The sequence below is a fragment of the Felis catus genome, chromosome B1, assembly GCF_018350175.1.
Source record: "Felis catus isolate Fca126 chromosome B1, F.catus_Fca126_mat1.0, whole genome shotgun sequence".
NCBI classification, from domain to species: Eukaryota; Metazoa; Chordata; class Mammalia; order Carnivora; family Felidae; genus Felis; species Felis catus.
The window spans coordinates 21304132-21316818 of NC_058371.1; the positions used below are offsets into that span (position 1 = coordinate 21304132).

General features: G+C 36.7%; 1 protein-coding gene across 2 annotated transcripts in view; it reads right to left on the reverse strand.

The window, feature by feature from the left end:
- Window positions 1-12687, reverse strand: part of VPS37A (VPS37A subunit of ESCRT-I) — a 46488-nt gene that overhangs the window by 33102 nt on the left and 699 nt on the right. The window contains exon 2 of one of the 2 annotated variants that reach the window (XM_045055291.1): window positions 8251-8316. The exons of the other annotated variant lie outside the window; for it this stretch is intronic. Coding sequence (XP_044911226.1) covers window positions 8251-8258 — 8 coding nt within the window. The 5' untranslated portion in view covers window positions 8259-8316. The remainder of the gene's footprint in view (window positions 1-8250; window positions 8317-12687) is intronic. 2 annotated transcript variants of the gene reach the window in all.

The window sequence follows — 12687 nt, forward strand, 5'->3', positions numbered from 1 at the left end:
AAGACTGACATTACTTCCTATGGCCCTCCTCTCTCCTTTATTTGAGTACTCTTTCTAGGAATCCTCTATCTGAATTGCCTTTCCATTCTGAAGAGACTATTAGTTACTTTTCAAGATAAAGACCATCCCAGGATGCAGGCAACCCCTACAGTTAACTAAGGGTCATAGTTAAATAATTTCTTAAACCCATAGAGGATTCTCAAAAAGTTTTGTAAATAAATTATGTCCTGAACCCAGTAGAGAGGGAAAAAAAAAAATCCCTTTCCTTTCCAAATCCAGAACAACTGGTTATTGATCCTTGTTCTCCCAGGGATAGCTACTGCCTTCTTGATGGTCTCGTTTTACATCCTAAGAATTTGGCTTGGCTTTCAGCCTGTCTGGGACATGCAGGTTCTAGATCTTATAAAGACAGTATCTTTTGTGCCCTTTTTGAGGATGCGGCTAGGATCAATGAGGTTGTTTAAAACTGCCACAAATGTTAACTGTATGCCTTGGCTGAGACTTGACAAGATACTTGAAAGGATTTCCTAACTCTATGATCAGAAATCTGTCCAAATTAGAAGCTGGTATTCAGAACCTGAGAAGAATTTTTTTTTTTTTTTTTTTTTTTTTAGACTTCTCTAAGCTAAATGCACCCAGAGCAGGAAAAAACACTCAAACATAAGGGGATGAGTATGATTATCCTTTGATATCATTTCGGTGGCAACTTAACTCTTTGAGAAATTAAAAACAGCTACACTTGTTTTAAATATATGTTATCACCTTATACCTGTTGGAACAGCTAAAATCAAAGACAAGAAATAACAAGTACTGGTAAGGATGTGGTGAAAAAGGAACCTTCATGCACTGTTGATGGGAACGTCAACTGGTACAGCCACGGTGGGTATGGAGGTTCCCCCCAAAAAGTAAAAACAGGAATACCATTTGATCCAGTAACTCCACTACTGGGTACTCATCCAAAGAAAACAAACACTAATTTGAAAAGACATGCACCCTTGTTTACTGAAGCATTATTTATAGTAGCCAAAATATGGAAGCAATCTTAGTGTCCACTGACAGAAGAATTGATAAGGAAGTTATGGTATATGTATACAAGGGAATATCAGTCAGCCATAAAAAAAAAAAAACGAGACCTTGCCATCTGAGACAACATGGATGAATCAAGAGGTTATTATGGTAAATGAAGTAAGTCAGGTTGAGAAAGTTAAGTATTGTATGAGTTCATTCATATGTGGAATCTAAAAAACAAATGATTAAAAAAAAAAAAGCAGAATCAAACCTTTAAATACTCAGAAATGATGGTTGCCAGATGGAGGGAGGCTGGGAGAATGGGGAATATGCATGAAGAGGAGTGGAAGGCTTCCAGTTTTGGAATGACTAAGTCGTGAGAATAAAAGGCACAGCACAGGGAATATTGTCAATGATATTATAATAGTGTTTTATGGTGACAGATGGTAGCTACACTTGTGGGGAGCACAGCATAAGGTATTGAGAAGCCGAATCATCATGCTGTAGACCTGAAATTAATTTAACATTGTGTGTCGACTATACTCAAAAAAACTTTCAAGTGTAAGAATTCAAACTTTCATACTATATTAAAATTCAGCCCTAAAATTAAAAGATAATAAAGAAAGACTGAGCTGCAGCTTTTTTTTTTTATACGTAGTGAATTTTGTTTCTGCACTTATATTCATGGCAACAATTTAAAGCTATAAGCTATGAGGTCTGCGTCTGTGTTTATGTGTCTCTTTCTATAGAGAGAACTTGTAGTAAATGTGTGGTATTTTCTATCTCCAGTTGGTGTTCTTAAAATTAATTTGTAAATTTAGTTGGCTTAAAGATCTATTTAATTGGTTTAGGGAAAATTAAGTGCTTATCTAATTAAATTCTCAGAAATATAAGAGAAACACTCAAATGTTTTTGAAGTTCTAGGATAATCTTCTACTAAATTAAAGCTAGTTTAAATTCATCAGTTTTATTAAAACAGGCATATCTTTAGAGTTATCAACATTGAATACAATGAAGATAAACATTTTATTCTACCTGAATTACTAGTTTATTACAGCTGTTGTAATTTGTCAGCAAAAATAACTTAGAATGATGGCTCATTGTGTCTAACGTCTCAAAGTTTTGTGGGTAATCTAAACTTGAGTGCTGGAGCACATGATTTAGATGTAAGCGGCATAAGAGCTTACATATAAAATAATTATATTTTATGGTAATGTGCTTAAAAAATTTTTCCAAATCTCTCTAGCTGGAAATTTTAGGAGTCTTGCTAAATTAAATTAAATGATGGAATGTACTGAATATTTACATTATTTCCCAGTAAGATAAAATACTGTTATTGAACATAGGCTTACCTACTTTTGGCTTATTACAGAAAAACTAAAAGATACTTAGTTTTGTTAATTCTTCATTGGAAAACTGAAAAAAGCACATGCTTCTAGAAATTATGAAATGTATTCATAATTTGTTCATCTAAAAAATGCTGCTATGATAGTTCAAAATTCCTTCTTAGTTTTGACTAGAAATTAAGATTTCGAAGGGTTAAGAATTCTATTTACTGTTATTAAAGCTACTAGAAATAAGGGAAACATCTTTGTATGTAAACAAAGTAAAATGGTTAAGAGAACATGTAAGAAACGGAGATGCATTTTTTTGTTGAGGGAAAAGAAAGTAATTTTGTCCTGAAGAGTTGGTTCTTTAAATTTTTTTTTTTTAATCTTTATTTATTTTTGGGAGAGAGAGAGAGACAGAGTGCGAGTAGGGGAGGAACAGAGAGAGGGAGACACAGAATCTGAGGCAGGTTCCAGGCTCCAAGCTGTCAGCAAAGAGCCTGATGCGGGTCTCGAACCCACGAACCGTGAGATCATGACCTGAGCTGAAGTTGAACCCCCAACCTACTGAGCCACCCAGGGGCCCCAAGAGTTGGTTATTTAAAGAGAAAGAACAGGACAAAATCAGAATGTGAAAAGCAGAAAACTTATAAAGCTTGTAAAAAAGGAATTTTTGGAAAGGAACTTTATGAGTGGTCAGGCCTAAGATTAAAATGAGTTAAGTTTTGATAGCAATAGTAGGCAGATACAAAATTAGAATTTGATTTTCTCTGTTAAAAGAACAAAGGTTTTTTTGTTTTTTTGTTTTTTGTTTTTGTTTTTGTTTTTTTTGGACTTCCAGTCTGCTTTTGATAACAGATTGTGAATATTTCTTTACCTTCTGAGTATTAAGTCTCATAATGATCTGTGATCCTATTTAGGCAAACTTTAAAACCCTTTTTTTGATATTTTGACAAAGTTCCCAAAACCAAATTCTAAATGAAGGCTTTTTTGACATGTAAGAAATTTTGGAGTTCTTCCAGAAGTGTTCTTCGAACACTCCAAAAAAATGATTAAACTAAATAGATTTCTTTGATATATTAAGTTACGTGGGAAGCATTATCAAGTAAGAATACTATGTCTTCTTTATATTGTATTTGTAAGATTGTGGCATGTGTGCATGAAGTTCATTTTGCTTCTATAAAAACTGGCCCCCACATGGTCAGATTTTTGCCATCCTAATGACCTTGCAACATGGCAAAAGTCTGCTCCTGAATCAGAGAAATTAAGATGGGTCAACAATGGCTGTAAGATAAGTCAATAGATGGGGCTATGGGAAACCAAAGTTGGCTGCTTGGTAATTCCCAGCTCTTAGGCAAATCCCATTTTTTGGTTTTTACATTCCCTTACACACTAAAGTACATTTAAGGTGACTGCAATTATGAATCAACACTGGTAGGGAGACTTCTACTTGTCAGGTCCATAATCCTGGAAAAACAATTTTTGTCCCAAAAGGCCTCAGACCTCCTCTCTCCGGACCCTTTGAATACCTGCAAATTGATGTCATTCAACTGCCTCTTAGTGTGGGTTATCAATATGTTCTTGTTATTGCACATGTTTTCTGGATGGTTTGAAGCCTTTCTCTGTTGCAAGGCTAATGCCCCCACAGCGGCAAGGAAAAAAAGAATATATTTCCCAGATAGGATATACCTTCCACAATATCCAGTCAGTGATCAAGGCACCCATTTCACTCGACAAATTATACAAGCCTTCATGAAAAGTCTGCAAACTTCTTGGAATTTTCACTATCTCTATCACCTTCAATAAGGCAATAAGGCAAGGTCAAAAGAACTAATGAGATGCTTAAATTTAAAATTTCCAAACTTGCAACTACTGGACTTCCCTAAGGTACTGCCTTTGATCCTGTGGGCTATTCACAGTACCCCATCTGGAAAACAAACTCACTCCACATGAGATAGTCACTGGTAGACCAATGCCTACTGGTATACAACATTCTGTTGATCCCTTGTCTCATGTTAGTATGACCGACTACTGTAAACCTCTAATGTCTTATGCTCAACCTATCATTAACACCTTAAAAAATCTTTTCCAGATCCCAATTCAATGGATCCTATCCTAAAAGCATGGTGACTGAGTATTCTGAAAACAACATCAGAGGAAGGTAGCACTTAAGCCTTGTTGGAAGGATCCTTACTAAATATTCCTGACCAATGCTCCAAAACTAAAAGATGCTGGAGACCTCAGAATCAAATTAACAAGAAAGTAGCTGACACTGAGGGAGACTGCTTCTGCCCAAGGCAACATACCAAAACTTACATACTTTAAACATGAAACCATGAAACCCTTTCTCCTTTTCATTTCCTTTATTCTGGCATTTGCCTGCAAAGATAACACCCTCATCTGTATCTGCCTGGTCACTACTAATGGGGGTAAACCTCTGAAATTTATAGCAAACTTTTATTCCAGGCTAGGAGAAAATGTAACTGTGCCCCTAACTTTTCACAATCAAAATAATACATTTCATTGGTTGACTTCCCTGAATTTACACTGTTGAGTTAGAAAGGACCTACCAGGAGGCTTTCATGATTCAATGTTCACTCCTTTTGGCAGGTCCCTACCACCCTGGCTAGGGATAAATGTAAATGAGATTATGATCAGGAGCTTCCTAATTCCTGAAATTGCAGAATCCACTGCTAAAGCAATAGCTGTCCAGTAAAAATCCTTGCATTCTCCAGCCAAAGTTCTTCCCCCCCCCCCACCCCCAAAGTTCTTGACAGCAGGATATCCCATGATTATCTTTTAGCTGAGTATGGAGGTTATCTGCTGTGGCCAACTTCACCTGCTGTATGTGGATTAGTACTTCTGGGAAAGTTGAAAATTATATAAAATCACTGAGCAAACCACTTGTCCTAAAAAGGGAGATTCCTTCAACAGGGTCTTTCTTTCTTTCTTATTATTATTTGTTTTTGTTTTGTTTACTTATTTTTTGAGAGAGAGAGAGAGAGAAAGAGAAAAAGCATACTTGTGAGCAAGCTGGGGAGGGGCAGAGAGAGAGGGAGACACAGAATCCTTAACAGGCTCCAGGCTCTGAGCTGTCAGCACAAAGCCCAATGTGGGGCTCAAACCCATGAATCGTGAGGTCACAACCTGAGCCGAAGTCAGAAGCTTAACCTACTGAGCCACCTAGGTGCCCCCAACATGGTCTTTCTTTGATTGGTTTGGGTTTTGGGGAACATGGCTTCAAAGTGTAATACAAACACTGGGAATTATCCTGTTTACAGTTATTATAAAAATCTCTCTGGTGAACTGTATCCTCTCAAAAGCTTTAAATGCATGTTTGCGGTTGCTAAGTACCAAGTAGATGATCTCCTTGAGACTGGAACCTTGGAGAAGTGAAGAGAAAGACCCTGTGCCCTGTTAATACTCTAGGCAAATAGTTAGGAATCCCTGGAAAAACAAAGATGAGACATAGCTTTGGAGACAAAAGAAAAGTCATTTTAGGCCCCCACCTCTTTTCGTGACCTGTACACCATCAACTAGCTCTACTTGCCCAAGGAGCACTTCTTGCAGAACTTCCTAGAAGGCACTTGGATTGCAAAGGAATGCAAAAAACCTCAGTAGTTAAGGATTTTAAGGAAAGAAAAGCGAATGCAACATGCAACATTCTCTACCAGGCGAGGAAATAGCTTAACCAGATCAGAGACAATAAATCAACCTTCCAGTGTTGGCTTAAAAGTACAAAAAAAAGTTGACTGAAGGCACATTCTTTCTTGAGTCTTCTTCGTTTTTGTTTTGTTTTGTTTTTTTTTTTTTTTTTGCAGGATTTAAAGCTTATTTATTTACTTAGAGAGAGAGAGAAAGAGAGAGAATCGGGGGGACAAGGGGAGGGAGAGAGAGAAAGAGAGAATCCCAAGCAGGCTCTTTGGGGCTTGATCTCATGAACTGTAAGATCGTTACCTGATCCGCAATCAAGAGTCGACCGCTTAACTGACTGAGCCACCCAGGTGCCCCTTTTTTGCAGTGTTTTATCTCCGCGTTGAGCACTGGGACAGCAGACTAACTTGGAGCCAGAGAATTAATGATGCTGACCCTTGCTGGTCCTTGTAACTTCAATCAACTTGGCCTCTGTCAACTTAGGGTGACTTTTGCCAATTCTGTACCGAACTCTCCTTCGATAGGCTCCTCCACCAATACACATGCACCCTTAGCTGAAAACTTTCTTAATTTTGTTGTTCAGACAGACACTGCTTTGGGAAATATCTCCAGTGTTTTCCTTATTTGTTGCAAGTAAAATTCTTCCTTTTCCACTCTTTCAGGTGGTTCTATCTTTTGACGACACCCAAGAGGTGAGTTCAGTTTCAGGTTACAGTATCAAGGTGTTAAGCAAAAAAGCCAAGACCTGTGGATGTCACAAGAAGGAACAACAAAAACTTCTTGAACTTCAGAGCCACAGCTGAGAGAGGCACTAATGCCTTAAATTTTGACCACAACTCCTGGTTAAGCTGAGAATTTGATCAAAAAGGGAATGATTGTTAAAGTAATCTACCTAATAAAACTCCTTGCCCTTCCACGTAAGAGAAGGTGACCTTACCTGAAACAGTCCTTTCCTTTTGCTAACTTACTTGCCCCACTCTCCTTCGTATAAAAACCTTCCATTTTGTACAACTCCTTGGAGCTCCCCTCTACTTACTTGCTAGATAGGATAGTACCCAATTCATGAATTAAATAAAGCCAAATAGATCTTCAAATTTAACTCAGTTGAATTTTGTTTTTTAACAATCTGTTGACACTTTCCATCAGTCACATCACCATCTTCTGTGAAAACTAGGCATTAAGCTAAGGAGGTTGGGCTTTTCTGGGCAAGAGTCAGGAAACTACTGAAAGGAATATATGGTCAAATTTGAATTTTAGAAAGGTTATTCTTGTGGCCATGTAGAAGAAAATAATTAAAACCGAAATCAGAAAAATAGTTCGAACCCAGTGTAGTAGGAATGGACTGAGTGATGGATAACCAGGTTTTTTGACTTAGGGAGCACACAGTAGACAGCTTGGAAGGAGTTCAGGGGGAGAAAGGAAAGAGTGGGTGTGGCTGGATTTAACTAGCAATAGGGAAAAAAACTGTATGCTTAATTTGTTAAAATAGGTATGGACTGATGCTACTAAGGGGAAAATTAACTAGAGGTAGTACTTGAGCTGTTACGATCCACTTAGGAAAAATTTTCTTAAATAGTATTATGATGCATTATGTCATATACTCTGCAACTGTAATTTTTAATCACTGGTTATAAATGGACTATGTCAGATAATATATCAAATTAAGATGCATTTAATTATGGGACTGTTTGCCATACATAACTTTAAAGTTCATTGTAAGAGCTCAATGTTTCTTTATGGAGTCACAGAGTTCACATTTTATAGACCTCTGCAGCTTCCATAGGCTAAGGCATAGCAAATTCTTGTAGGATTTTTTATTGTAACAAGTTATTAAGGTGATTTTCTTCCATAAGAAGTTTTAATCTCAAGTACTTATAAAAGATAAAGTACCATCGCTTGTAGTACAATAGGGAGTAACTGTCACCTGGGAAATGGAGACAGGAAAGCCCAGGGAAGGAGGCACCTACTCCCCAGGTCAAAGCAAATGTTGCTATATGGAAGAACTATTGTCAGATCTTCCAGATCTCTTTATTTTAAAAGAAAGTTGGAGGGGGAAGGGGCTATACAGCAAATCTCTAAATCTGCTACTCAATTTTGTCGTGAGTCTAAAAGTGCTGTATAAATAAAGTCTTATTTTTTTTTTTGAAAGTTGAAAATTTGGGTATTTGAATAAAAATATCTCAAATTATACATGCCAGCAATGGACCCATATTTTTAAAAATACGTAATATTGAAACAGATTAAAAACACATACACATACCCTTTCATTATAGATTTGTTGTGTTACCAAGTTCATGTAGGAGTCCTTCTGAGCCAACACTTAAATCTATAGAAAAAAATTATGGAATTTAGGTTTACTCAGAAACCTATGAGGTTAGAGGAGAAAGTCTTATTAACTGTGAGCAAGGGGTTAAACTTAACAGTTATAGGGTAGAAAACTATACAGTAGGAGACTCTCCAAGGAAGTTATAAGGCTAAAGGTTTGGGCAATCAGAATAATGGTATCCAGGGATTGGCAGCCAAAGAAAATTTCAAAATAATTTGCAAAGACTATGTAGATTGGCACCATTATTTTTAAGAAACAAAAATAAAATCATTGTCATTTACAGAGTACCTACTAGTTTCCTTACATGCGATCTATCTAAAATCCTTCAAAACAGGTACATTTCATTTGCGAGGAAACTATCCAAAACGGACTTGCTTACTGAATGGCAAGTCAGAAATATTCCTGACAGAGGCAAATGAGTTACAGGTGGGCTTGTGAAGGATTCACAAACAATAAGCTGGCAAGACGCATACAGGCTAAGAAGCAAAGGTTCCATGCATACTGATTCTATGCGGTAGAAAGCAGGAATGTAATTCGCCATATGTCACATTGTACCAGGTACTCTAATAAATGTTCATATAAAACACTGAAATATTAACACTCTTTCATTCATGACAGGAATCACAATTCCTGATTTTACAGATGGGAACTGGAGGCTCAGAGAAGTTGAGTAACTGGCCAAAAGGTCACATTGCCTTTGTGTGTTAGAGCCAAACTGGAATCCAGGTCAGTTTGATGACAAAGCTTTCATTCACCTAAGTCAGGCTGCTTTTTCCAATGTCAATGATTTTTGCGTACTTCCATTTATGTTGCTCAAATTCATTTTGTCTTTTATCTCTAAGACAGTGCTCATATCCAGGAACCTGAGGAACCAACACAGACTTTCACAGCTGGGCAGGGCAGTAAGAGATCAGGCAGTTAATCCTCTTACTTCAGGGGTCCTAAGGCCTATTAAGGTTACACGAGCATCCAGTGTTGCAATGCTGTTAATGATCTATCAGTGACTCCTAACTGCTGGTTCAGAGCCTCTTTCATTAAGACTATTCATCATAATATAGGGAAAAAGAAAAAAAGCAATCCTGACAAACATAATAACTCCCAATTAGATTTTCTTATTTAATATAAAATAAAAATAGCACCAGAATTACCATGTTATTATTAAATGAATGCAAGTCTTTTACTTGAGAGACCTAATATCCCTAACTAAAAGGAAATAAAGAAAGATTACTATTTGTATAACTTTGAAATTACATAATTACCATTTCCAACACCCTTCCAAATTATTGTTTTAGAGCTAAAGAAAGAAAATAGCTAATTAACTTAAATATTGTTAAGAGAGGAGAAACCAGGATAGTTAGAATAGTTAACTGTTAAGACCATCAGTTTTCACTATGTTCTGGTTGTAGTACGATGCAGGGAAATAATTAACAGCTTCACTCCTGAAGCATCTTTAAATATTGGGATTAGAGAGTATCACTGGGGATAGTTTCAATTTCAAGTCCTGTAATTGAAAACCCAGGTTGAAAGGGGCTTAAACGGTAAGGGGTCATTAATCCTGAAGAAGAGTAAGTCCAGAGGCATCAAACGTTCCAAAATTGGTTAATTCAGCATCACAGTATTATCATGAACATTCCATCTTTCTACTCTACCACATTCAGTAGTTAGCCTGCCTTTCATGATCCAAGCAGTTCCAGATGTCCCATGAAGAGAAGAATTTCCTTTTAGACATCTCTATTACTCAGAAAATGTTTTCAGCAGCTCCCCAGCCGACTTCTCCAACTCCCGTGGAGCGAGATTAGGTCAAGAGTCCTGCTTCCACAATAACTTGCAGGGTAAATGATTGGCTTAAACAATCATTATTTGCCTCCTGGAGTTGAAAGAGCACAGCCTCCCTTAAGTAGGTGATCCTGCAGACTGGGAAAGCAGATTAAAACTGTTGTTCTTTCAATAAGTAGAGGGGGGTGGATTAGGGTGGGAAACCAGAAGTTTCCTTCAGAGTGTGCTTCTTTAGGAAGTAGAAGAAACAACAGAACTAATTCTACTCCTGCCCACAAAGATAGGAATGTCAGTGGTAAAATGAATACTGTGATCACTGTTATTCACAAGGTGGAATCTATTACTCGAGCCTACCCTACATAACTTCCAGTTTCCATTTTCATACCAGACAAATATGTTATTATGCTTTGGTTAAAACTTTTGTTTGTCATCTATGACAGTTTCCCATCTGCCCTGACTTACCAGTAAGATTAACATGAGGAAATACACATAAAATGCAGCTAAACTTTAGGAGAGGCCTGAGAAAGATGAGGTAAAAATTTCCTAAAGTACCTAAAAAAGGAGTTTACATTCATTTAAGGAAGGGAATCGAACAGACTATTTCCTGAAATGGAATTTTTTTAATTGTAAGGAGTTAAAAAAGAAGGTAAGAGTTGGAAGGTGTAAGAAAGAACGGGGTTATTGAGGAGGGCAGAAGCTGGATACTTTCCTTGCTAGGAAAGAGCTGCTGACCTTACATCTGAAGAAGGGATAGAGTACGAAACATTAGGGAAGTGGGCCTAATCTCGCATGCAACGAGATATTGATATTCGTAATTTAGGAAGCTTTTGTGTTATTCATTAAAATATCATCTGAGATACTCTTTCAACTTTTGCAGAGGGCACCTTCAGATTCACCAATCACAGTGTCTTACTGAACAAAAATCTTTATAAGTTGTAGTATTGAATTTGGCTACTGAAGCAACATATTGTCATACACTGCATAGATAGATCATTTTCACCAACTAGCTTTAAGATGTATGTCCTGAGTTCAAATGGCAGATTTAACAAGAATAGATGGATGACACTTTTTTTTGGCACTGTACTATTCTCTGAAAACTGGAAATACGTGACCTAATCATCCCCAGAATTATCCAAGTATAGTTTATAAATGTGAAATATTTCAATAAAACGAAACTACATGGATTTTTATAAAAGAACTTAAAAGCTTAAGCCAATTCCAGAACTCCTTAGATTAGCAAATCTTATTTTAGAATGTCACCTTAATTGGGAAACCAAAAAAACTCACAAGAAAGTTCAGATCAGTTACTTCCCTTATTTACTACCCTTAGCAGCAAGAGGCTTTAGAGTATTTAAAAAAGTCAACGCCAACCTCAAAGAATAAAAATTTGCCAGCAGTGAGAATATTCAACGGTATCTATTAAAGACTTTAAAGTAGTTAATTCCAAGGTGTGGTTCTACTATTTTAGCAATAGTAGTACTGGTTCAGTATATAGACAGTCTTCCAATGTGATACTAAGAAGACAAGCTTTAGTTATGTTCCTTCAAAATGAGTCAACTTATTTTATAAGCATATCTTGTAACAGCAGCTCTTACAGGTTAAGACAGAACACGAAAATAAGGCTGATTTGAAAAAAAAAATTAAGACTGATTTTTAAGAACTCTGTGACAAAGCCACCACTCAAACAAATGGCATGACACTCTCTTCTGTTCAATACCATATATTTTCACCTTTTGAAAGTTCTCAACAAGCAGAACAATTGAGACAAAGAACTGAGAAACATCTGAAGTTCAATCAGCAATAGCCCTTAATTTAGCCATACTAATTTTGCTGTGAATTTTTCTTTTAACAACATATTTAATTTAAAACTACACTGTAACTTCCTAGCTTGGGAAAAATTATTAGAGTAACAGAAAAAAATGGCCCTTAAGAGTTCATTCAACAGGAATTAATTTTATGGCCTCATATATCTTTTAAATGCATGAAAAGTCCATTTAAAAAAGACTTGGGTTTGACTGATGTTGGCATCTTTACATTAAAAGACATGTTGTGACATTGTTCAGTAACGAAACTTGCACAATTCATATAAAGAGGCAGTTCCAAATTTTGTAAGCCATTAGAGGCCACAAACATTTGCAAAAGGCTGAAGTTTACAGTAAAAACCTCTGAAATAATTTGAATTGCAATATATTTCTAACCTGACCATGCTGAAATGACAAACTCGTAAGAAGACAACAAATTAACATGAATAGAAGGCAATTCCTGAGTGTGGGAGCAAGAATAATAAAGTGACAAATGGAGACTGGAAGTTTGTCAAATTGGGGGAGGCTGTGGGAAGAGGGTAAATCTTAACGACTTAGGACGATCGAGTTTGTCATTCCCAGCCGAAAAGAACTCACTAATAAAACCTTTGGTTTCTCTTTCCTTTTGTTACTTTTTTTTTTTCCCTCCAAAAACTTTTACACTCTGTGAAACCTGGAGATTACTCTTCTTTTTAGCCAAGTAGAGTACTTTGACAATTCTGCCAACGTGGCAATCAGATGGGCAAGGGGAAAAGCTAGTGAGGAAGCAAAGAAAGGGATACTAGTTACAGAA